The following is a 24871-nucleotide window of genomic DNA, read 5'->3' as shown; positions in this document are numbered from 1 at the left end:
TGTTCAAAATGCAATTGTATGCCTGGATGATAAGAGCCCAACAACTGAAGCATGCCCCACCTTCTCCAGTTTCTCGGTCATCGATTAACAGTTAAAATTCGGATTAACTTAGGTACGACCCGATGTGAATTTATGAAAGGTGTTCCGCTTTCTTTTTCTCATTACAGTTAACATATATCCTATATTCTTCAACAAAATAGCTTTAAATATGTTAAATAAGCAATGTAAATATTTATTTTTCTGTCCTAAGCCACTAGACTTCTTCCATGTCACATGAAACCTTCCCAAAATATAGTTAGAATTCAAAGGTTCACAAGAATTTCTTAAATATTTACCCCTTTGCCTTTATAGGCTGGCCTGGATGAACATTAGTCTGTGCCCATTTGATCAGGGTAAAACTGAACAAGGCTAGCAGATTTAGTTCTCTTTTTGACCACAACTTGCACATGGCCATGTCCTCAGTTGCAAATCTATTTTACTCCCACAGTGCTAAAAAAAAAATTAGACTCTTCCCATCATTTCTGGTTTTAAAGTGACATAGGTACAGTTTCAGATGATGAGGAATCTGTTTATATAAGCAAAGGGGTACTTCTGTGAACGTTTGTGTTTAGGCTTAAAAGTCTTTTCTCTTGGATGACTCCTCAGACCACAAGTAAAACTGACTCATTTACCTTTTGCTTTCCAGTGTAAGTTAAAATATTAAAGGTTCTGTGTCTCCTTGCCCCACTAGCCCTGCTGACCCCCTGCACTGCTCCAGGATCACTCGATTACCTCAAGGACACAAAAAGACCTGGAGGAAACAAAGAAGCCAACTGAGTGGCTAAGTAGAATTTTTTTTTTAATTCAAAACACAGAAAGGTGAAGCACTTTTTATTTTAATAACCAGTTATGGGACAAAAAAGGCTTTGAGTTCCAAATCTTTGGTTTAATTAGAGGGATAATTTCCATCAAGTTTATCTATAAATAATAGAGTAAGAAAGAATGTAAGAAGATTTTAGAGTTAGTGTTTCAGCCCCAAAGGAGATCAATATAACAGAATAGATAATGATGGTGAGGTGTCTTTGAGGGAAGTGCTTGGGAGAGAGAGTAATTTATTAGCAAATTAATGTGGTGGGTCAGAGAAAGAGGCCTCTCTCCTGAATGCCCAATTCTGGGGTCAAGTCCCACTTGAGTTTGGAGGAGATTTCCAAGCAGAAATCCCTATCTTACTTCCTTAGGTGAGGCCTGGTGTGACCCAAGCGTGGAAGTCAATAGCATATAAATATTAACAGAAGGCTCAGGAATGGATGGAACTCCCACCCTATTCCTCCCAAAGTCAGAAAAGAACAGTGCCCCTGAATATCACCTGTATTTTAATAAAAGTAAAAAGAAAGATAAACTCACAGAGACCGCAATGTAGGAGAGCACCAAGAAGCTACAAGAAAACTATATTTCAAAGAAGATGGTGTTCTACGGTGCTGTAGAAAGATTAAGGACTCAGAATCCCCTTCACATTCAGAACAAGTAGACAGTGGACAACTTTAGCTAGAGGGGCTTTCATGAAGTGGCTGAGGTAGAATTTAAACCATAGTGGTTGAGGAGTGTTTGGGGAAGGAAGGACCCAAGAAATGTAGGCTATCGCTTTGGGAAGTTTAGCTATAAAAGGGGAGAAAAAGTTAGGGAGATTAAAGAGTATGTAGGGAAGATAAAGGTTTTATTGTATCTTTTTTTTTTTCTTTTAAGATTGGAGCAGGTAGAGTCCCAGTACACTCTGATGAACAGGATCCACTAGAGATGAAAAGGTGAAAGTTATAGCAAATAGAATAAAGTGTGGATAAAGCAAGCAACCCATAAAGATGGAGGTGAATGAGGTGTAGAACACAGGTGGAGAAATCAGGGGAGGCAAAAAACTCTTCTATTTTAACCTGTGGAAAGGTGGAAGGGATGTACACAAATGGAGAATTTAAAAAATATGTATGTATTAAGTCACCAATATTTGCAATGCCTTCCTCTCACTCAGAATGATTTCCCTGCTGAACTATGACTTGTGCTGACTGAGGTAAGGGGTGGGAGGAAAATGACAGACATCAAGATGGACTAGTTTGTTCTACCTACGAAGGAATGAGATCAGACAGACAGGAGTAAGATAAGGTGAATTCACATGGGGGCAGGGGAAGAGGCAGAGAAGGAGGACAGAAAAAGAGTATATATATCTTCCTCAACTTATGATAGGGTTATCGTAAGTTATCAACAGGTTAATACACCCAATGGAAGTTGAAACTGCATTTAATACATCTAACCTACTGAGCATCATAGCTTAGCTTAGCCTACCTTAAACGTTCTCAGAACACTTACATTAGCTTACAGTTGGGCAAAATCATCTAATACAAAGCCTGTTTTATAATATAGTGTTGAATATCTCATATAATTTATTGCCTACTTTACTGAAAGTGAAACACAGAATGGGTGTAAGTATATTGGTTATTTACCCTTGTGATCACATGGCAACTGGGAGCCCAGCATCACAACAGAATATGGTACTGCCTATCCCTAGCCTGGGAAACGATCAAAAGTCAAAATTCAACGTTTGGTTTCTACTGAATGCATATTGCTTTCACGTGATTGTAAAGTCACAAAATCATTAAGGTGAACCACCCTAAGTCAGGAGCATCTGTAAATTGATGGCTGCCATGAGAAGCCAGACTTTGGGGAGAAAGACATATAAAAACAATTTTTAGGAAATCTGGCTATGTGTTCTGGGATTAGTTCCCCCTCTTGTTCATGGCTGACTCCTCAAGAAATTTTCAGTAAAGACTTTCATTGCCTTCCAAGGCTTTGGGGAGTCAGATTTGACTTTCACCATGTTGAACTGTACGCAAGGCAATTGGTTTAATTGGGGTTATGCAGGTAATAAATTTGGTGGCAAGAAGTTGAAATCCTGAATGCCAAGAGGTAAGGCTATCTACTGATGTGATTTGGTCAAAGATTGGAGAAAAGTTGAAAAGTCTTCAAATAGGTGTCGGGAAGAGAATGTCAGGAATATATTAGAAAACTATATAAGGATTGCTGGGCTATAGTGAGGTCCAACTGAGATTGGAGGTCATAAAGTGATCACAGCATCAATCTGGACAGTAACATGATTTCCTCAAGCAGTGTTTAGCCATCTGGTTGGAGGCTGGAGAAAGAACACAACTGCTTTGATTAAAGGTTGGTATTTATTTGGCCTGGTAGGTGCCAAGGACTGGCATATATCTGTTTTATTCATTTCTAAGTATCTAATACTACAATGCCTGACAGACAGGAATTATTCAACACATCTTTATTAAATGGATGAACGAGAGAACTGAAAATATTGGTAAGAGGGTGGTTGAAATGATAGGCCACGGTATCCACACTGAATAGGGAAGGCAAAGATGACAAGAGGGGGCTAAAAGGGGAAACTTAAGAGGACCAAAAGTTCCCATCCCCAGGTCTACCCATCACATGAGTGGCATCGCAACTCAAGAAACAACTTGTCTGAGTCTTAAGCACCCCCTAGTGGCTGATCCAGCAAGCTATTAGGCCCAGTGGTCTCCTTTATTTTCTTACTCCTTAAGAGCAACATACTCCTCTTTTCAATGCCAGGACTCCCTCAACTTCCCTTCATGCAATATCTTTCTCACTCTTTCTTCAAACCTGCTCTTTCTCCTCTTTCTTTTAACTTTTGTTCCAGTTACCTTCGGTATCCCTCCTTCCTTCTTCCCCTTTTAATCTTATCCATATTCCCTTTCCTTTTTCAATGTGTGAAAACAATCCTGGTCATGGCAGGTATTATTAAAGGTAAAGTTCAGTAGGGGCGCCTGGGTGGCTTGGTCGGTTAAGCGTCCAACTTCGGCTCAGGTCACGATCTCACGGTCCGTGAGTTCGAGCCCCGTGTCGGGCTCTGTGCTGACAGCTCAGAGCCTGGAGCCTGTTTCAGATTCTGTGTCTTCCTCTCTCTCTGCCCCTCCCCTGTTCATGCTCTGTCTCTCTCTGTCTCAAAAATAAATAAACGTTAAAAAAATTTTTTTTAAAAAAGGTAAAGTTCAAGGAGGACAAGGAAATCCCTACATTTCAAGATTAAAGAAATCAAAGTCTCTTAAAGTCAGTGAAAGTGGCATCAATTTTAAAATAGCCACATCCCATACCATCTTGTAATTAAGCTGCACTTCTCCAAGTACCGGCATTCAAAACATTTTCCATTCTTATTCTTACTGCTTATGTTTTAATTATTAACATAAAAGTCTTTTTGCTATTAATTTTTTATTGCAAATGTACATGATTTCTACTGTAGGATGAGTTGTGTAGACTTTTGCAAAGTAACCCAAGGATGTTTACAACACTGTTCTGATAAAGGATTTGCAAATGAGCATTTGACCACAACCTATTTGCCAGTTGGTGGTTTGGCTTCAATTTCCTGAAAAATCACAATAAATTATTTAAGGAATAACAGTTGTCAAACTTTCTGACAAGTCATAATGAATGGTTAAGTTCTGAAAGGTCAACCAGCTATCTTTTGGCTTCCATCTCCTCTTCAAAACCAAGCTATTTTGAGAATTTCCATTCCTCATGCTCTTTTTCTTCCCAATCCTGACACTATTTGTATCCTTTCAGTGGCATTTTTTTTTTAACTCAGGAAAACTTAAATAAGTTCCAAGATTGCAGAAGAGCCTTATTATTTGCAGATTGTGGGTCTTGTCTGGGAAAAACTCCAAACATAGATTTGCCATTTTAGGCAATTCCTTTGAATTCTCACTCTATTGTCAGCGTTAGTCCTATATTATTGGTTTATTATTGATTTTTTTCCCTCTTCTTTTACATAAGTTAACTAGGCACTCCAATTTCCTCTTCTCCCTTCTTATGTTTTCTTGGTTTATAAGTCCCTGAAGAACTGTATTGTTTCAGCTTTGGGGGGTTTGGAGAACAAACTACACACACACACACACACACACACACACACACACACACACACCCGAACCTGCCATTATCACAAACCCATAATCTTGGCTCTCAGCCCTCATGGTTGTTCCCTCTTTATAATCTTCTTCTTCACTTTACTTTAATATAAGCAGCTGCCACATTCTGTCAATTTTCCCTTTAAAATATATTTCAGATTCATCCTTTCCTCTGCATTTCCACTGGCACCATCCTGCCTCAGGTCATATTCTCATCAAAGGTTCTGCTCCAGATTCTGAGCCAGCTTTCCCACTACCCTCCTCATTCCCTCCCCACATCTACCTCCACCTCCATGGCCAGCACGCACTCAGTCCGTACGGTGACTTATCCTGCTTATCTTCTATGAAGGAGGAAAGCACTGCCTGTGCACTAGGCACGTCTCCTTCTCACAGTCCTGCAGGATGAGGGTTACTTTCTTCATTTCACACAAGAGGAAACAGACTCTCCTGGGGGGTATTTTGTCACAAATCACCTAACTTGTGAGTGGTCAAGTCACAAGCTCTCAAATCTTAAGAGAGGAGAGTCACCTTTGTTGGAAGGGGAAAATAAAGCCTTCGCATAGCAAAGATTTGATATTTAACCTCTTCAAAGTCAAGAAAGTAGACAGACTTGCAATGATTACCATAACAAGACAATGGTTTTCAAGAAATGGGATTTATACAGAAGAAGTATAAATCCACATGTCTGCTCTCAAAAAGTTTATAATCTACTTGGTTAGAGTATGTATCTAGAACATGCTGGGTAATTAGTACATGCTAAATAAATACTTGCTCAAGCCAGGACCAAGAAATTGAAGGAAAGTCCTTGCTATTCTTATTTTGGCTTGCCACTAATCGCATTGTTTAGTCACTGCTTCTTAATATAAAATGCTCTCTACGACACTTCCTCTTGACCCAGTCCCAAGGAATATCAGAACAATACAATGTTAGGAAAAAAGGCGTTGAGATTACTGGGCTGCCTTCCAACCCACAGGCCTATTTATTTTTCCTAACTACAAGATAATTATTGCTAGATATTATTATGGGATTTTTCCATATGTCCTTTAGTTAGGACAGTGATGACCCAATACAGCCTTTTAATGTACTCTGGTCTTCTGCCAGCTTACCTCATTCTACCACTTTGCCTTCGGTTTTTATTTTTATGACTATTCAAACTTCCCATTCCCTAATCAATACCTCATTTGGCCACTGCTACTGTTGACTACATACCTTGACAAAGACTCCTTGGAAAGGGTCTTTTTTGCTTGCAGCAGGCTCATTTGAAACGAGCTCTTGCTATGTTCATCATTTTGGCAAACAAGGACAAGTTCAAGGAAATTGGAGGCCAAACTTGACAGAGCACTGGGTGCAGCTGCTGGCCCAGCTGTGCAATGATTCTCAACTGGTCCATTACCTCCAAAACTCAACTATTCAGCACAGCCTTCCCTAGTCCAGCACTCCTGTTGGTCTAATATATTTGGCAACAGCCATTATTTCAGAAATGAATGCTCATGTGTATTTATAGCAAATCGCATGCCTGCTCTATCAACAATTAAAGAGATTAGGATTCAGCAGACATATTCCTCTAATTAGGACAAGATGGAAGACATAATATATAGAATGCTGCAGTCTGGTCAAGGTTTATTCCTTCCTAACAAGACCACCATGCTGCTTTTCATCAGTCACTCATCCATTCTCTCTAGGGCCACCCTCCCCCTACAGAACACTCACTTCCTATGTCTATCCCATGGAATTTTCAGTCAGGGAATCCTGTTTGCAACTGACACTTCAAGTTTCCCCTTCCTCAGCTCCTCAAACCACACTTTAGGCTTGGTGGACTGTTTTAAAGCTTGTTTTGAAATAACGTGGACAGTACCATGTGGCCACTAATTTCATTCAGTTACGCCCTTCCCCTGGAGCCTCAGAGTATGTTAATACGCTCACACTTATGTAGTCTTTCGTCTGAACAAAAGCCCGAACTCAGTGTCCGGGCCATAAATTCCATCTTGCTTCACTCTTACCCATGCATTATTTAAGCCATCTTCTCGGGGAGCCGGCATGAGAATTTCCCTCAGAGTAACAATCAGCAGGCGCTTTACGCGCTGTTCTAACGGGAAATGTAGGATATCTGAGAGAGTTCCACCCATTTGCAGTCTTGATAATGAAATATGATAATCTAATTTGGTAAAAATAAACTGTGAAATCAGAGATTTGAGGCAAAAACTTTAAAGATGCAATTCAGACGAGCAATCAATGCTTATTCAGCTTCTGTACCATCTCAGCTTTCTCCCTGTGCAGATGCTTAAGTGATGCTAAATTAAATAATTGACAAATTTTTAAAACTGTTGGAAATTGCCATCTGTACTTAATTTTGGAATATAAAAAGGTCCATAGAAAACACCCTTTATGATTATTTTGTCTAATAACAGATATGAAACAATACAAACATCCCAGTCATAAAATATAATGCATTCCAAGCAGTCTGGCTTACATATTCAAACACAGTTTTTCAAAACAAAAGACCACAGGAGGAAAGAAATGCTGGGTTACCACTGCATTTTTTTTTTTAAGTGAATGGCAAAAGAACTGAATTTTTAGTTTAAAATCCACCTTTGTAACCCTCACCTCCCCACGAAACAAAAAGCAAAACAAAAAACAAAACTCACCCACAGGCTTCCTATGGACAGTAAGGATAACCATCACTTTCTCACATTTCTCTCCTGGATAAACACGGGGCTAAACTGTCCTCTATGAAGAACTTTATTAGGTTGATATTATATCCATAGAAAATGAAGTCTACGACTGTAAATAAACATGCTTGAAGCTTCCATGAAAACACAGAAAGAGAAACAAGCTCCCCGCATGGGAACACACTGGTAAATACGTGGATAAAACAAGCTGAAACTTACACCAGACACTTCTCCCAGGTCCAGCACGGCAGTAGCCCTAAGGGTACATTCTAGTTTTTTTTAATCCATGTTCTGCTCTTCTCACTGATGGGACTACTCAGGCACATGGTCAAGTTGCAATCAGCTTCTCCCTCAGTGATGTATGAGAGCTGGGCTGATTTATCTTGTCTTTCTGCAGCATATTAGCACTAATGTTTCTGCGTATGCATCCTACCTTTCTTTAGCCGTAGCCCCGGCTTTATCATTGGTAATCTAAATTAAAGAGCCAGTGAACAGAGCAGGGTTGTTGTCCCCCACCCCTCCCTGTTTTCCATGAAACAATTGCCAGGCAGTCATTCCCGGACAAGGATTCCACTGTGTATTCTATCGAGCCTCCCCTTCAATATCCCATTGAGACTGGAAGTTAGTCGCAAAAGGATAGGTCCAGCGAGACTGTCTTAGTTCAAAGGTCTATTTATGATTTATCCTTTAAAATGGTACGAAATGACCTCAGGAAATACGAGGGAGAGCTGTCATTTGCCAGGTTTTTCAGCCCAGAATACAGAATTGACACTGTTTACAAAAAACAGAGTAACTTGATACCCCACTCATTGCCCACTGTTAGGGCACCTTCTGCTGACTTTTTTTTACTGACAAATCTTTCTTTTTCCACCCAGGTTTGTTTTACATATGCATAATTTAATGTTAATTTTAATGAGGAATATGAGTGCTATGATTTGGCAAGTTATATACAAGAAATACAAAATCCTACAAAACTTTGGGGGAATCAAGCAAACAAATTGTTATTAACCTTGTTATAACCTACCAATAAATACTGTCTGAAGCAGGAGCCAAACACTGTATTTAATTCAGGAGTTGTCAATTCCTTTCTTCAAGACACATTTGGAATTTTTTCAATCTCCACAAATGTTTGGGAAGAAGAAACATGTCAGAGTACATTTTTATCTCTCGAAAATTTTGCTCTCTTAGCAGCATCTCAACGCTTTTAACTCAGATTTCCAATGATTACTGAAATATTAGGTTTGTTTTCTCATTTTAAGCAACATAACTTTTTAACAGCTGTTAAGCAACAGGATTTGGTGGATAACAAAGTATAACAAGTTTCATCTCTATTTTTGTGTATTTTTGTTAAGAGAAAGCATGATTGTTTTCATAACTATATTACGTTTTTAATTTTGCTTTTTCAAATTAATAAATTATGACATATATTTTCCATAAAGGCATAAAATATAGACTTGTCATTTTTAGTAGCTTTTTGATATTCAATTCCCTAATTCCTTGATATTCATATTGCTTTAATATTTCATTGTAAAAATAAAGTCTCTTTTCAGAAATGCAAAATACTCACATTCTAGGCCCTTGACTCTCCCCCACACACCCCCCTGCCAAAGAAAAAGTCAGTCTCAAACTTTCTGCTTCTCAATATTCTTCAAAATTGTGGTTGAGAGAAATAACACTTGGGGGTTCTGCTTGAAGACTATCTGGGGTTTAGTTCTTCTAGATTATATCTCTGGGTTAAAATTTAATCATTTACATTAATTTCTACACTCTAGAACTGGGTTATATTAAACTGCTCCACATACATCCAGAGTAATTATTTTAAAAATTCCAATCTGGGCTTGTCGCTCAACTGCTTAAAACTCTGCATTGCTTCCCGTTACTCTTAGGATGAAAGCCAAAATCTTTATCACGGCCTTCAAGGACTCAGTTTTATTAAACTCAGAAGATAAGCCCACCTTCCCAGAACTGAGTGGCTGGAATTCAGAACCATCAATCAATCAAGTATTGAACCCCTGCTCTTTACTGGCCAATCAGCTTGACTGCAGTATCCGAGCACTGGTGTGGGATGCCGAGAGAATTCCAAAATCAAATACATAGGCCCTTCCCTTTAGTTTGAAAGTAACATACGTGAATAAGATTTCACTACAAATCAGCTTACAAACTATGGTGAAATCAACATGAAGCCAGCCAGGCTCTAAAATGCAAAGTGAAGATAAAATCAAGGGCTACAGGGATAAGATGAAACGAATCATTTCATGAATGTTAACTGAAACTACTTAGTCCAGAGGAGAAAAAGGGAAACAATCAAGAAGGAATAGTACTGCTCAAGTTTTTTTTTTTTTTATTTTTAAGTTTATTCATTTATTTTGAGAGAGACAGAGACAGCATGAGTTGGGGAGGGGCAGAGAGAGGGAGAGAGAATCCAAGGAGACTTTGTGCTGCCAGTGCAGAACCTGATGCAGAACTTGAACCCATGAAACCATGAGATCATGATCTGAGCTGAAACCAAGAGTTGGACGCTTAACTGACTAAGCCATCAAGGTGCCCCAAGTTTGGTCTTACTGTTATGCTTCCAAGGTCTATGGTTCACATCAGCTAAATCTATCTTAAACTTACCTTCTTAAAAGTCAACTATCCCATAACTGTGGTTTTGAATTTCATCAATAAATAATTTTTAAACATTCATTATATTACTGTTGATATTACTTTCCTTCAAAAGTTCTCTTTATTTTAATCACTAAAAGAACGACATGATAAACTACACCAGTTTCTAAGTAAGGCGGCCCAAGGAGTACATCACAGAACCCTGAAAATATGAAATTTCTCATAACTAAAGATCTACTTTCCAATTAACCAAAAACAACATAATCCTTTAATACAACTTGTGTGTAAGCTTTGTACATGAAATAATGTACACACCCAAAGATATGAGAAGTATCCACTGAGTAATGAGATCTTGAGAACGGTCTAATGCATAAGGACTTAACACCAGAAGGCTCCATGAGTCCAAGAATATTTCCTATTCTTCCTGCCATTGTCTTAAAAATTCATATCATTGAAGTGTACCCTTGGACCAAATCCTAAGACTCTAGAACCAAACTACTTGTGTTCAAATCACAGCCCTGCCACTTACCAATTGTATGACCTTGGGTAATGTACGTAAGCTTAATGTAGTGTGAGTGTCTTTAAATTAATCTATAAAGGGGGATAACAGACTTCTGCTTTTGGTCATAAAAATAACTCCTATCAGACCAACCTTTTCACAGATAACAATCATGAACTCTGGATTAACATATTAAAAAACAGGGGCGCCTGGGTGGCTCAGTTGGCTAAACAGCTGACTCTTGATTTTGGCTCAGGTCATGGTCTCACAGTTTGCAAGATTAAGCCCCATGCTGGGCTCTGTGCTAACAGGGCAAAGTCTGCTTGGTATTCTCTCTCTCCTTTTCTCTCTGCACCTCCCCACTCATGTTCTCCCCCCCCCCACCCTCTGTCTCAAAATAAATAAACTAAAAAAAAAAAAAAAAACCTTTAAAAACACAGCTATCTGGGGGCGCCTGGGTGGCGCAGTCGGTTAAGTGTCCGACTTCAGCCAGGTCACGATCTCGCGGTCCGGGAGTTCGAGCCCCGCGTCAGGCTCTGGGCTGATGGCTCAGAGCCTGGAGCCTGTTTCCGATTCTGTGTCTCCCTCTCTCTCTGCCCCTCCCCCGTTCATGCTCTGTCTCTCTCTGTCCCAAAAATAAATAAAAACATTGAAAAAAAGTTTTTTTAATTAAAAAAAAGAAAAACAAAAAACACAGCTATCTGAAGGCACTGGAGAGTGACCAAGAGCAGGCAGGAGTGAAAGGGGAAGATAACACTTGAAAAAATGGCTTTTGATAAATTACTCATGTTTTATAGCTTTTTGTGTAATGGGACACCTAGTCAGTTCCACATGGTAGCTAGATCTCTGGCATGTTGTAGCTAAGAAATCAGAGATGACAGCAACTATGAAATGTGGGAGGAAATCCCAGAGAGAAGACAACCACAGAGGAGAAGCCTCAAATTCAGTACATAAAATCTGAGAAAATCTCTTACTACTCCCAATACTATACATATGTGGAGCAGACCTCAAGTATCCCAGCAAAGATGACAAGAACTAAAATATTTCTGCTAATGTCCATCACAGGGAAGACCAAGTTGGAATCTGACTTCCATTAAATTAACTGCCTGCTAAAATAGAAAATCAATTCTCTTTAAAGGTATATGACAGAATTTAGAATCTCTATGTCACTCACAATGTCTAAGGTACATTCCAAAATTACTAGATATGCAAAGAAACAGGAAAACCCATTCTCAAAAGAAAAGAGAATCCACAGAGATGTACTCCCAGATTATGAAGATATTGGAATTAGTAGACAAGGATTTTTAAAGCAGTTACTGTAACTATGCTAAAGGATATAAAAGAAATTTCAGCAGAGAAGGAGAAATTATAAAAAGAACCAATTGGAAATTCTAAACCCAAAGAAAAATTTGAAAAGAAAATTTACTGGATGACCTAACAACAGATTAGAGAAAAAAATAATAAAAAGTTACCAGTGAACTTAAAGATAGAACAATATAAATTATCCAATTTGAGAAATAGAGAAAAGAACTTTAAGAATGAACAAGGCCTCAAGGTCCAGGGGGATATAATAGCATGTCTAACACATGTGTAATTGAAATCCCAGAAGGAAGGGTGAAGAGAGAATAGGCGAGAAAAGAATTCTGAAAAAATAATAATCCAAATTTGTAAAAACAGACATAAATTTACAAATTCAAAACTCTCTGCCAACTCCAAACAGGATAAATAAAAATAAAACAAAATATAAACCCATGCCAGGGCACATATTGGAAGTGCTAAAATTCAAAGATAAAGAGAAAATCTTGAAAGCAACCAGGGGAAATGGCATATCATACACAGGATAAAACCACACTAATTTTTCATCAAACATAATGTAGGCTCAGAGATAAAAGAATGACATCTTTGTAGTGCCAACAGGAGCAACAACAGTCAAGCTAGAATTCTATATCTGGCAAAAATATTCTTAGACAATGAAGGTTAAGTGAAGACACTTTCAGAAAAACAAAACCTCAAAGACTTAATAGCCAGCAGATTTCAACTATTTGCAATGTTGAAGAAAGTTCTACAGGATAAAAATAAATTCTACAAAAGGTTATTTGGACCTACAGAAAGAGAAAGGAATGAAGACCACTGAAAATGGTAAATGGTAAATATGTGAGTAAGTGTAAAACACACACACACAAACACACACACTCCTTTGAAATTCTTTAAAAGACATAAAACTATTTTCTATAAATTATAAAAACTATAGTGTTATTATAACACTATATTGTGGGGCTTATAACATAAGCATGATGACAATATAGCACAAAAGATGAAGGAGCCAGTAAATGAAACTATGCTGTTGCAATGTTCCAGTGCTTGACATGAAGCAGTACAATATTACCTCTAAGCAGAATGTGAAAAGCTAAAAATATATATGGTACTCTCTAGAGCAACCACTAAAAATTAATGCAAAGAGATACAATTAAAAAGTCAATAAAAAAATTAAAATGGAAATTGAGGCAGCCATGAAGATACCTGCCTCACCTGGATCTCCCTTCTAGAATAAACTTGACAGTTGTGAAGAGTGTGGTTAGCTGACAGCATCTAATGGCAGCACCTTAGGGATCCACCGTGAGTGAATCAAAGCTATGTTCTTTGCAGTTAGCCAATAACTGAACATGACAGGGATATGAGCACTTGGCCGATTCTGCCCAGTGCAATATTCATCTATCAGCAATCTTTGATCAAAATCCTCTATCAGGCTGGCAGAAACTTTCTCAAAATCACAGTGCAGTTTAAGGTTCTTTCTACCCTATCCTCCTTTCTTGTTCCCTCCTTTCACAGATGTCAGATACCTGCTCTCTCTCCTCTTTATCTTTTGATGGCATTGCACCCTGTAAATCTCTAGCACTTGTAACTTCACCTTGGCACCTGCTTTCTGAAAAACCAAACTAATGCAGAATTCTAAAAGATATTCAGTTAATCCAAAGTAAGTCAGGAAAGGAAGAGAGAGGAACAAAAAAGTAGATGGGACAAAGAGGAAAAAAATAGAGAACTTGTAAATCTAAACCCAATCATATAAACAATTATATTAAATGTAAACAGACTAGACACTCCAATTAAAAATGGAAATTGCTAGAATGCATAAAAAATTAAAACTCATAAGTATGTTCTCCGTAACCTTTAAATACATGGAACAGATAGTCTGAAAATAAATGCATGGAAAAAGAGAAAGCATAAGAAAGCTGGAGTGACTATATTTATATCATATAAACTAGATTTCAAGGTGAAGAGTATTACTGGACATAAAAAGAGACACTTGATAATGATAAAAAAGGCATCTGAAAGAAGAAAATAGTAAGTGGATATGTGCCTAAAAATAGAGCATTTTGAAACAAAATTGACAGAATTAGTGAATAAATAGACAAATCCAAAATCGTAGTTGGAGATTTTAAGACTGTTTTCTTGGTAATTAATAGAACAAGACAAAAACAAAACAAAACAAAAAACAATGAGAACAGGGAAGACTTGAATATCACTATCAACTACACTAACCTAATTGACATTTACACAACACTGCACCCAACAACTGCAGAATACACATTCTTTTCAAGTGTACATGGTACATTCACCAAGATAGACAATTTGGTGTGCTATAAACAAGTCTCAATAAATTTCAAATGAATGAAATTCTACCAAATATGTTTTCTGACTATAATTAAATTAAACTAAAAATAGTAACAATAATATATCCAGAAAACCCCAAATATTTAGAAATTGATAACAACTTCAAAGAAGTCTGGGGCGCTTGGGTGGCTCAGTCTGTTTAAGCGTCCAACTTCAGCTCAGGTCATGATCTTGCGGTTTGTGGATTCAAGTGCCATTTCAGGCTCTGTGCAGACAGCTCGGAGCCTGCAGCCTGCTTCTGATTCTGTGTTTCCTTCTCTCTGCCCCTCCCTTGCTCACACTCTGTCTCTCCCTCTCTCAAAAATAAACAAACAGTAAAAAAATTTTTTTGAAAAAGAAAATAAAGAAGAAATTGCAGCAAAGATATTTTGAAGTAAATGATAATGAGCACACAATATATCAAAATCCGTGTGCCATAGTTCAGTAATTAGAGGGAGATTTATAGCTGTAAATGCTTATAGTAGAAAAGGATAAAGGTAGGGGCTCCTGGGTGGCTAAGTCAATTAAGCACCCAACTCTTGATTTCAGCTCAGGTCATGATCTCACCATCATGAGATCCAGCCCCATGTCTGGCTCCATGTCAGGCTCTGTGCTGGGCAGGAAGCCTGCTTAAGATTCTCTCTCTCCCTCTCCCTCTTTCCTCTGTCCCTCCCCTGCTCTCTCTCTCTCTCTCTCAAAAAAAAAAAAAAAAAAACCCACACAAAAAAATAAAAAGAAAAGGATGAAGGTATAAAAGCAATGACCCAGGTTTCTGAGAAGGTAGAATAAAAAACAAATCCAAAGGAAATAGAAAAAAGAAAATTGTTTTTTAAAAGAGCATAATCAATGAAATAGAAAAACAGAAAAGCAATAGAGAAAATCAAGAAAACTGAAAGTTGGTTCATTGCAAGATCAACAAATTTGACAAATTCCTAGCTAGACTGAAATAAAACTAAAATGAGGGAATACAAACTACCAGTATCAAGAATGAAAAAGATGTCTCTACAGACCCGACTATATTGAGGGATAATAAGTATGATAAACAACTTTGTGCCAGTGAACTTGGGAATTTAGATAAAATGGACACATTCAAAAAATAGAATTTACCAAAAGCAACACAAAATGAAATTAAAAGTCTTAACAGCTCAATCCTTATTAAAGTAATTGAATATACTACCAACATCCTTCACATAAAGAAAACTCTAGCACAAATGGTTTCATATTCAAGGAAGAGAGAATGTTAATCTTACACAAACTTTTTTGAGAAAACTGAGCAGGATGGAACCCTGCCCAACTCATTGTATGAGGCCAGCATAATCCTGATACCAAATCTGAAAAAGATACTATAAGAAAAGAAAATTATGGCTCAGTGTCTACAAATATAGACACAAAAATTCTTAGCAAATATTAGCAAATAAAATCGAGTAATATATAAAGATAATCATCCTGTTTTACATCATGACCAAGTAGGGTTTATCTCAGGAATGTAATACAGTTTTAACATTTAAAAACCAATTATTATAATTGATACTATTACCAGAATAAAAGAGAAAAACCATATAGAATGTTAATATACTCAGAAAAGAGTCTGACAAAATTCAATACCAATTCATGACCAAAACTTTCAGCAATCTAAAAACAGAAGGGGGATCTCCTCAATCTGTAGTTATCTCATTTAGTGGTGACATATTGAATGCTTTTCCCCAAGATCAGTAACAAGGAAAGGATGTCCACTCTCACCAATTCTATTCACCCTGTGCTGGAGGTCCTCAACAGTACAAGGCAGGAAAGATAAATAAAAGGCATAAAGGTTAGAAAGAAAAAAATAAGACGCCCACTTTTGTCAGATAACCTAATTGTGTAGATAGAAAAACCACAAAGAAATGAAAATGGGATAATGGTAGCTACCTCATATAGTTGTTAAAAGAATCAAGTGAGTTTCAGTTTGAAATGTGTTTAGAACTGTGCCTGACACACACTATGTAAGCATTAAGCAAAATTTAAAACTACATATACCTAAATATAAAATCAGGAAGGGTTACATATTAGCTTACTGACGATGAGTATTTATTCATCAGAATAGCTAATAGAGAGCTACTTCAAGGAATAAAGTTACCCTCATTCTGGGGCCCAGATTATGAAAAAGTTCAGGGCAAGGAACACCAGAATGGCTAATTCTCACTAACATTCCAAAAACAGAAAGATGAAGTGTGTTATAGTTTGACACTGTCTACAGTGTTACTGCTTTTATGTATGATTTATTATGTCTACATAGTCACATAAACAAGTCCAGTTGTTTTTAATGAATACATATCTTGCTGTGATCTGTAAGTACTCTCACAGCAGAGTATCTATGAAAGACGTTTAAGTAAAAAAAAAAGAAGTTGGTATAACTGTAGTTACAGTACAATTCAATTTTTAAGGCAAAAAGATATGCATATATGATAATTGCATTGATATGTGCACAGGAAAATGTCTGAAATATCCAAATGAAAGTGCTAATAGCAGATAGCTCTAGATAATGGGAGTAGAAAGGACTTTCATTTTTGGGGTGCCTGGGTGACTCAGTCATTTAAGCGTCCAACTTTTTATATCAGCTCAGGCTGATCTCACAGTTTATGGGATAGAGCCCCACATTGGGCTCTGTTGATAGCATGGAGCCTGCTTAGTATTCTATTCCTCCCCGCCCCCCCCCCCGCCCCTCCCACTTTCTCTCTCTCTCAAAATAAAATAAACATTTAAAAAATATTTTTTAATTAAAAAAAGGACTTTCATTTTTTGCTTAATATCCTTTGCATATAGTTTGAATTTTTTTAAAAAAATGTTTAATGTTTATTTATTTTTGAAGGAGAGAAACAGAGCATGAGTAGGGGAGTGAGAGAGAGAGAGGGAGACACAGAATCCAAAGCAGGCTCCAGGCTCTGCGCTGTCAGCACAGAGCCCAACAGACATGGGGCCTGAACTCAAGAGTTGCAAGATCGTGATCTGAGCTGAAGTTGCACAGTCAACAGACTGAGCCACCCAGGCCCCCCTATAGTTTGAATTTTTAATATTTATTGATATTTTTGTAGTTTAAAAGGTAAAATAAAATCCCTTACTAATGCAAAAAAAAATCAAAATTTGAAAGTCACAATGTTTAGAGTCCTTCCTTTTATTTTCTAAGTCAAACAAGAGAAAATGAATTCTTTTGTGTTTTTTAAACAAAGGTAGAGTTTTATGTTAGACATCAAGAGCATATTCCAGATATCTGCCTCTCTAAGATCCTTCCCAGTGCCCCCACCTCCCTCTACCCCTAATGGGGAATGGGAGAGTTACAAACCCAGGTCAGATCAAAGATTCAGCGTATGGTCACAGGAGGCTCATCAGAACTGAGAGCATGATAAGGCAGTGAGCTTGATGTACCTGTGAGCCGGCCTGCTCTTCTCTAATTCATACCTTCTCACTGTACCTCGACTCCAGGAATTAGCTTCCCCAACTCCCACCCCTGCATGTGTGGAGACCATGGGGAGGAATATAGATCAGAGACAATCTATTACCACTGGAAGCACAGACTTTAATTAAAATGACCTTTTAAAATGTCTAATTCATCTACAGACAACCACTTCCCAGGTAAAGAAATGAGTCCATGGAAGTAACTTGCCCAAGGTCACAGGGTTACTACATCATCATGGCAGGATTCTTGAGTGTCAGGATAGCATCTTTTCTGCTACAACAGAGGGAAGGTCTAAAAGTGCATGCCCTATTAATGCTGGACAAGGGGCTGTGCCTTCATGAACAAAGAGAGAAGAGAAGGATCCAGGCTCAACCAGGCTCAGACAGGAGCAGACTTCCTGCCTTTATCATAGACTTTAAATTGGAGTGCAAACATCAAAAACTGGCTCTGGCATTCATTTACTTTCATTACTAGTGTTTCATAAGATGCATATACGCTTTCTCTACAAATAATCCATTAGTATAAAAAGGAGAATGTTTCCTATTTGAGATATGCCTTGGGGCCACATCATTCAGAGATGCTTTTAGTATATAACTAACACTAATGAAGGGCTCTTGTTAGAATGTTTTCCACATTTTCGTTATAGGCAATAGGAAACCTGGAGATACTTAATGCAATGTGTTCTATTATGCTCTATCAAATTGGGTTTCTTTTTAATAGTGGGAACTATGAATCAGTTTCTAAAGTTTAGGAGGCTTGGGATTGACTTAAAATCAATAAATCAGAAACAGATTCAACCAAGTTATCCTGCAAACTTGTCAAGAACTATGAAGAAATCCCTCATTCCTCCATAATAAAAAAAAAAAGAAAAGCTCCCAAAGAACAGTCAAAATAGCACTCCCAAAGATTATGAGCTAAAACCCACACTTAAAATAATTGATAAGCAAATAAGAAATCATTCTCACTTATTTATCATTTTAAGTTCTCTAAACTCCTCTCTTACAGGTGGTTATGTATTAACACCGATAAATGGTTATAATACCCTCAGAATAAAATTGTTGCCTTTGTGCAACATCACATTTTCCCACTAATAACAAAGTCTTTCAACAAATTATTTTAAGTTCTTCAAAGGCATTAGAAATGTTATCTATAGCCACAAGTCTGCAAAGACTATCTTGGGGTTAAGGAGAGGCATGCTTGCATTCATTCTAAGAAGCTAAAGGAGGTTGTGTAAGTGGCAGTCCCTGGTTGGACTGTTCAATTGAATTGAATGCTGTTCAATTCATCATATTGCCACCCCTCCCAGACACTTCATTACTAATGATTTTCCAATACTGAAGCTTTTTAAAACTTTGATCTTTTGTGAAAACTCAGTAGGATGATGCACACCTTCCAGCTGAACAAACAGACTAAAGCAGAAAGACCATCACTTTAGCATTTGCCACAGAGAGGAATCATCTGCCCTGACTTCACCTCACTGTTTCATTAAAGTGGTGTCTTTCAAAATATGCAAATGACAGTAATAATTTGAACAAACAAATGAATTAGGTGAGCCTCTATAGGCAATTTACCCAAGGTAATTAAGAATGCTAAATAAACAAATTATTATTTTAAATGGCAAGAAAGCTTTAATTAAACTTGATTTCTATACTTAAAATGAAATTACTAACTCAACAGAAAGGATCTAGTATAAATTAAAAGCAAAGTGTCAAGAAGGAAACAAAGAAAAGAATGTACACTCGACTTTTGATTCACAAGATTAGTACCAGGTGTCACTGTATTTTTGTTGGAGCTGGCTCAGAGAGAAGTTATCTCTGTATATGAATTTAGAATAGATAAAATGTATTTGAGGTACCTCAAAATGAGCACATTTTAAATGGTAAAGATGCTAAGCAAAAACGGAATCAACCCAAACCCAAGGTAATTTCTATTCAACTAGCATCTCACTATTTCTCTGCCAATAAGAAATGGAACCCAGCAGGCTATGGCTCATCCAAGGATGAAGAGACCTTCTGTAAGGGGTGGACGGACATAGTAAGCCATAGTAGACCCTCAACAGGAGTATGATGTCCACCATCCATGAAGTACATTTGTATGATGGACCAAACCAATGGGCCCCAACCAGTGACCATAGAAATAAAGGAAAATCTCCAGAATTATCCATAGATGGACAAGGCTAAAACATGGTCTCATTAAAGTAGATAACACATATGTATTTAGTCCTATAAAATAACATAATCTTAAAAATATTATTATCTATTTTTAAAGCTTCAAGTAACCTTAAGTAATCTCTGAAACTAGACATGTCCATGTCTCTTCCCCTTTTAATGTTTTGTCCCAGTAGTTTTAATGAGGCTCTGATTACACCCCAGCCACCAGAATGCAAGCAGTAAAGCCCTCACAGAACCACCTGTTTTCTTCTCCACATGAAGCACCTTGCCTGGTTTAGCCTCCTGGGTCTTCCCTCTTCCACCTTCTGCCCAGTGTCCCACAGGAATACACAGTGTGTGTCCTGTCCCCTTTGCTTCTGGCTTTCTGGTCAGGCAGGATGACCCAGGGCAGGAGTCAAAGAGGAAGCTAAGAGCATCATGAGCCGGGTGGTGGCAGAATGGAGCAGGGAGGGGCCTGGAGAAGCCATTGTAAGTCACTACCTTTGGCATCTGGGCCAGGTCACCCAGCCATGCAAGACCATTTTCATATTGTTTCCCTAAATAGTCTGCCTGGAGAGTGACCCTAGGGATACCATTAAAATATCAATGACAGTGATAAGAAGTTGATGTCAAGCCTCTGTTCCAAGGAGCAGAGGGAACATCAGATTACTGTATTTCCTCTTATGTACTTTTGCCTTCATTCTAGAGAGGGAATCATGCAACCCCTGACTCTAACAAGAGAGGGAACAAGTATGTCTAGAAGTCAAGATCTGAAGAGGTCAGTGCCCCTAATTTTTCTATTTGCCCATTCATTCCTTTATTCATTCATCAGTGGGAGTCATTCATTTATCATTCATTTACACATTCAAGGCATACAATGAGACCATTCCATCCCCAAGTTTTATCACATTCCAGAGGTAGAAGAGACATCAGACAGAATTTGCTGGAGACTCAGGATGAAATGGGAGCATCTCAGAGGAGCATTGAGTATTTCAAGAGTGAGAAGTTCAGGGAAGGAAACAAAGAGAAAGCTGCCTGTGACTGAGTATCAGTCCCAATAGAATGTGCCTGCTCCTTCAACCCACCAGAAGGGGAGCTGTGCATGGTGCGAAGAATCTCTGCATTACAGCAGAAATCCCAAGAGTGCTAGAACATATCCTTTGTGTCTAGCAGAGAGCACAGTATGCCGTGAGCACTCAACAAATATTTGCTAAATAAATGAATGATCTAAGAATGTGGATCTGCTCCTGGGACTCATGTTGGACGAACCTTAGTGAGTGAGCATATTAGAGCACATCCAAACATAACCCTCTAGAAGTTGCAGACAAGAAACTTCCTCGAAAATGTTTGCACAGTGTAGTGGAATTGCACAAAGAAAGTATGCCGGGCCCTTAAATGTTTGCAAGTGAGTGCATAGGTAAAATGTGGTACATCCAATCAATGGAATACTGCAATGAAAAAAAGAACTACTGACATATACTACACTGTGGATGAATTCCAGAAATGTTATATTCTGTGAAAGGAGCCAGAAATGGAGACCACACATCACATGATCACACTGAAATGAAACGTCCAGAAAAGGCAAATTTATAGAGACAGAAGGTAGATCTGTGGTTGCCCGGGGCTGGGGGTGGGATGGGTTTAACTATAAACAGCATGAGGGACGTAAGCAGGAGGATGAAACGGTTCTAATACTGGACTGTGGTGATAGTTACACCACCTTGTACAGGTTCCCATTGAATCACACTCTTGAAATGGGTGAATTTTATGATATATAAATGCACTTCACTAAAGTTGTTTTAAAAGTTTTGTGAAGGGAGTCATAAATTATAGGTTTGCCATCACACTGTTATGAGGAGGCTGCTATGTTGTTGGAAAACACAAAGACAGAAGTCCAGATTTGAAAAGACTCCCATCTCCTAATTCCCAACCTCAGGGCCCTTCCTAAAAAGCCTGCTTAATGGTTGCCAGGGCTGGAGGGAGAGGGGAACGGGGAGTGACTGCTGAATGGGTATGTGGTTTCCTTATGAAGTGATGAAAAATTTCTGGAATCAAATGGTGGTAATGTTTGCAAAACATTTTGAATGCACTTAACGCCACTGAATTGTACACTTAAAATGACAAAAACGGTAAGTTTTACATTTATGCACTTTACCAAAAGTTGTGGCCACGTCTGAGGAATATTTTCACATTTTCCTCTCATCTGTCAAATCCATTCCCTGGTAGCCACAGAAGGGCCAGCTGCTGTCCCTGGCCATCTCACAGAAGGATGTCTTAGTCCAGGTGACAACACAGCTCTCAGAAATTTGTGTGCTGTACTCTATCACCTTTCCTCTGATTGGCAAACATCAGATATTAATTTAAAAAAAAAAAATCTGGGCTTGGTTTGCATTTTAATCCTGCCCACTTGAAACCGGTTGGCATCATTCAAAACAACTCACGCAGGGACGTTCCCTGAACTGTCAAGGCCATTCATTAAGTGTTGCTGTCATGGCTTCCTGCTCCCCGAAAGTGTAGGAGGCAATGACTTCTCCTGTCACAGATTTAGCCATGGCATATTAGGAAACACTTGCTGTTTGTCAAAAATACTTTAGGTCCAGGGGCGCCTGGGTGGCTTGATCGGTTAAGCGTCCGACTTCGGCTCAGGTCATGATCTCACGGCCTGTAAGTTCGAGCCCCGCGTCGGGCTCTGTGCTGACCGCTCAGAGCCTGCAGCCTGTTTCAGATTCTGTGTCTCCCTCTCTCTCTGCCCCTCCCCTGCTCACGCTCTGTCTCTCTCTGTCTCAAAAATAAATAAACGTTAAAAAAAAAATACTTTAGGTCCATAAAGCTCTAAGACTCCCTGTTCCCATATAATCCAAAACCTCTCCAGCCTGGCCTAGAATCACTTCCACGTGATCCTTATTGCAAATGCCCTAGGTCGCTATCATCTACAATAATTCCTAGAGTACTTCTTTTCACCATTATCATTTGTACTAGTTAGTATTCCTATCAGACAATCTTTCTTTGCTTCTTCCCAATAAGAAAACAAGTTGCTTATGAATTAAGTAAATTTCCCAAGGATGCCAATATATTTAGGCCTAGAACCAGTCTGAACATGTTTAGTATTCATATATTTGACTGGTGTTGTACATAGAAAGTAAGGATTATCAGCTATAAAATATTTTCTACCTCAAGGATGACATTAAACTGATACTTTCATTTTGAGATTGGCTAAAATATGCTACTGAATGGAGTGTGAAAACAAAAAAACCCTCAGGTTTCCATTTGTGAAATAAAATTCAGAGAGCTAGTACTAAATGCCAAATGTCTACAAGAACTCCTCCGAAGAATTACTTCTTTGCTGCCAGCCAAAACTCACAGGGACACACTGTGGCTGAATTTTCTAATTGTGCTTTTTAGATGCTGGATAATTTTCTGACTATTAAAGACAATCATAGCCAAGCCTAACAATAAAAGTAATTGAATCTCATGCTTGAGAGCATACAGCTGATTCACCATGGGGTGTCGGACAGGAAGGAGGCAAATGAGAGGAGGTGAGAAGTCCAGAAGTAATTTTCACTCCATGAAAAGCAGAGACTGCCTTCACAGTAGAAAAGCCTGAGATGGAAGTGTGTCCTTATTCTCCAGGCCCATTCTCCCAGGTGGCACCTGAAAACTATCAACAGGCATTAGAGACTAAACCCCAGCTTCTGCCCCAGGTCTTCTAAGCCCAACCTAGGTCGTTGAGATGAGATTTCCAAGAGAGGACAGGGTGAGATCATAGCCATTCTGCCCTTGGGAGGCTGTGCCTGCTCCAAGTCTCCCTGGGTGCTGGGCAAGACAGAGCATACAGACTTACTCAGTGGTGTATGCTAACCAAGCATAAAATACAGCCTAACTTGTATGTACAAGAAGAGTTTTTGCCATATATATATACATATATATATATATATATATATATATATATATATATATATCAATTGCATTTAACCTCAAAGATTAAGCTTCTTTTTTATATACTTTTAAAGCTTATTTATTTATTTAGAGGGAGAGATCTTATATATATTTTTAAGTTTATTTATTTATTTTTGAGAGAGAGAGAAAGTACGAGCAAGGGCAGGGCAGAGAGAATGGGAGAGAGAGAATCCCAAGCAAGCTCCACGCTCATAGCACAGAACCCAACACGGGCCTCAAACTCATGAACCATGGTATCACGACCTGAGCCAAAACCAAGAATCAGACATTTAACCAACTGAGCCATCTATTCACCTCAAGCTTCTTCTATATCTAAGGCAAATAACACAAATACTACATGAACCCTGCCTTAAGAGCCTTAACAACTTCATGGTAAAAGTACTAGCAGCTGTTCGGATATAAGCTAACCAACCACCTGGTGTCAGAGCAAGATCTATTTCTGTGAATATTAAATGTGCACAGATTTCAAGATTTAGTGGCAGTCACAGAGAAGGCCTTCACAGATTGGTCTTTACAGAGAAGAGATTCTAGTATGGGACACTTGGGTAATTACTTAATTTTCTCTTCTATAAATGGGGATTCAAACCCACAATCTCAAAATCAAACACAAAGTCAAAATCAAAATGGCTGCAATGATATATATGAATATGAATATTCACAAATGGGATAGAGATCATAAATAACCTCATGTCCTTAAGACTAGATAAGAGTCTGTCTACATTTCTACTTAGCTCTAAAGAGTGACATTACCCCTTATTCTTTTCCTTTACTCTTCTTATCCAATTACTTTGGATCCTGTATTCCCAACCAACATCTCACATACTCACCTCCTTTTTCTGGCCTATATTCACCCTAGGCATGGCCTCATCACAGCATATCTAGACTACCGTGATAAATGCCCAGCTACTGTGCCACCTTCAACCTCCCCCTCATACTATGGAGCATTCTACAGCCAG

General features: G+C 38.3%; 1 protein-coding gene across 10 annotated transcripts in view; it reads right to left on the bottom strand.

Annotated features, from left to right (window-relative positions):
* Positions 1-24871, bottom strand: part of RAPGEF4 (Rap guanine nucleotide exchange factor 4) — a 291293-nt gene that overhangs the window by 168902 nt on the left and 97520 nt on the right. Inside the window, exon 1 of one of the 10 annotated variants that reach the window (XM_019838269.3) lies at positions 20219-20344. The exons of 8 other annotated variants lie outside the window; for them this stretch is intronic. In XM_019838269.3, coding sequence (XP_019693828.1) covers positions 20219-20236 — 18 coding nt within the window. In that variant the 5' untranslated portion in view covers positions 20237-20344. Of the gene's footprint in view, positions 1-7840; positions 8172-20218; positions 20345-24871 lie in introns of those variants that run through there. One more of the 10 variants, XM_019838272.3, reaches the window with a different exon arrangement.

Source organism: Felis catus, chromosome C1 (genome assembly GCF_018350175.1).
Source record: "Felis catus isolate Fca126 chromosome C1, F.catus_Fca126_mat1.0, whole genome shotgun sequence".
NCBI lineage: Eukaryota > Metazoa > Chordata > Mammalia > Carnivora > Felidae > Felis > Felis catus.
This window is presented reverse-complemented; position numbering and strand designations above follow the sequence as displayed.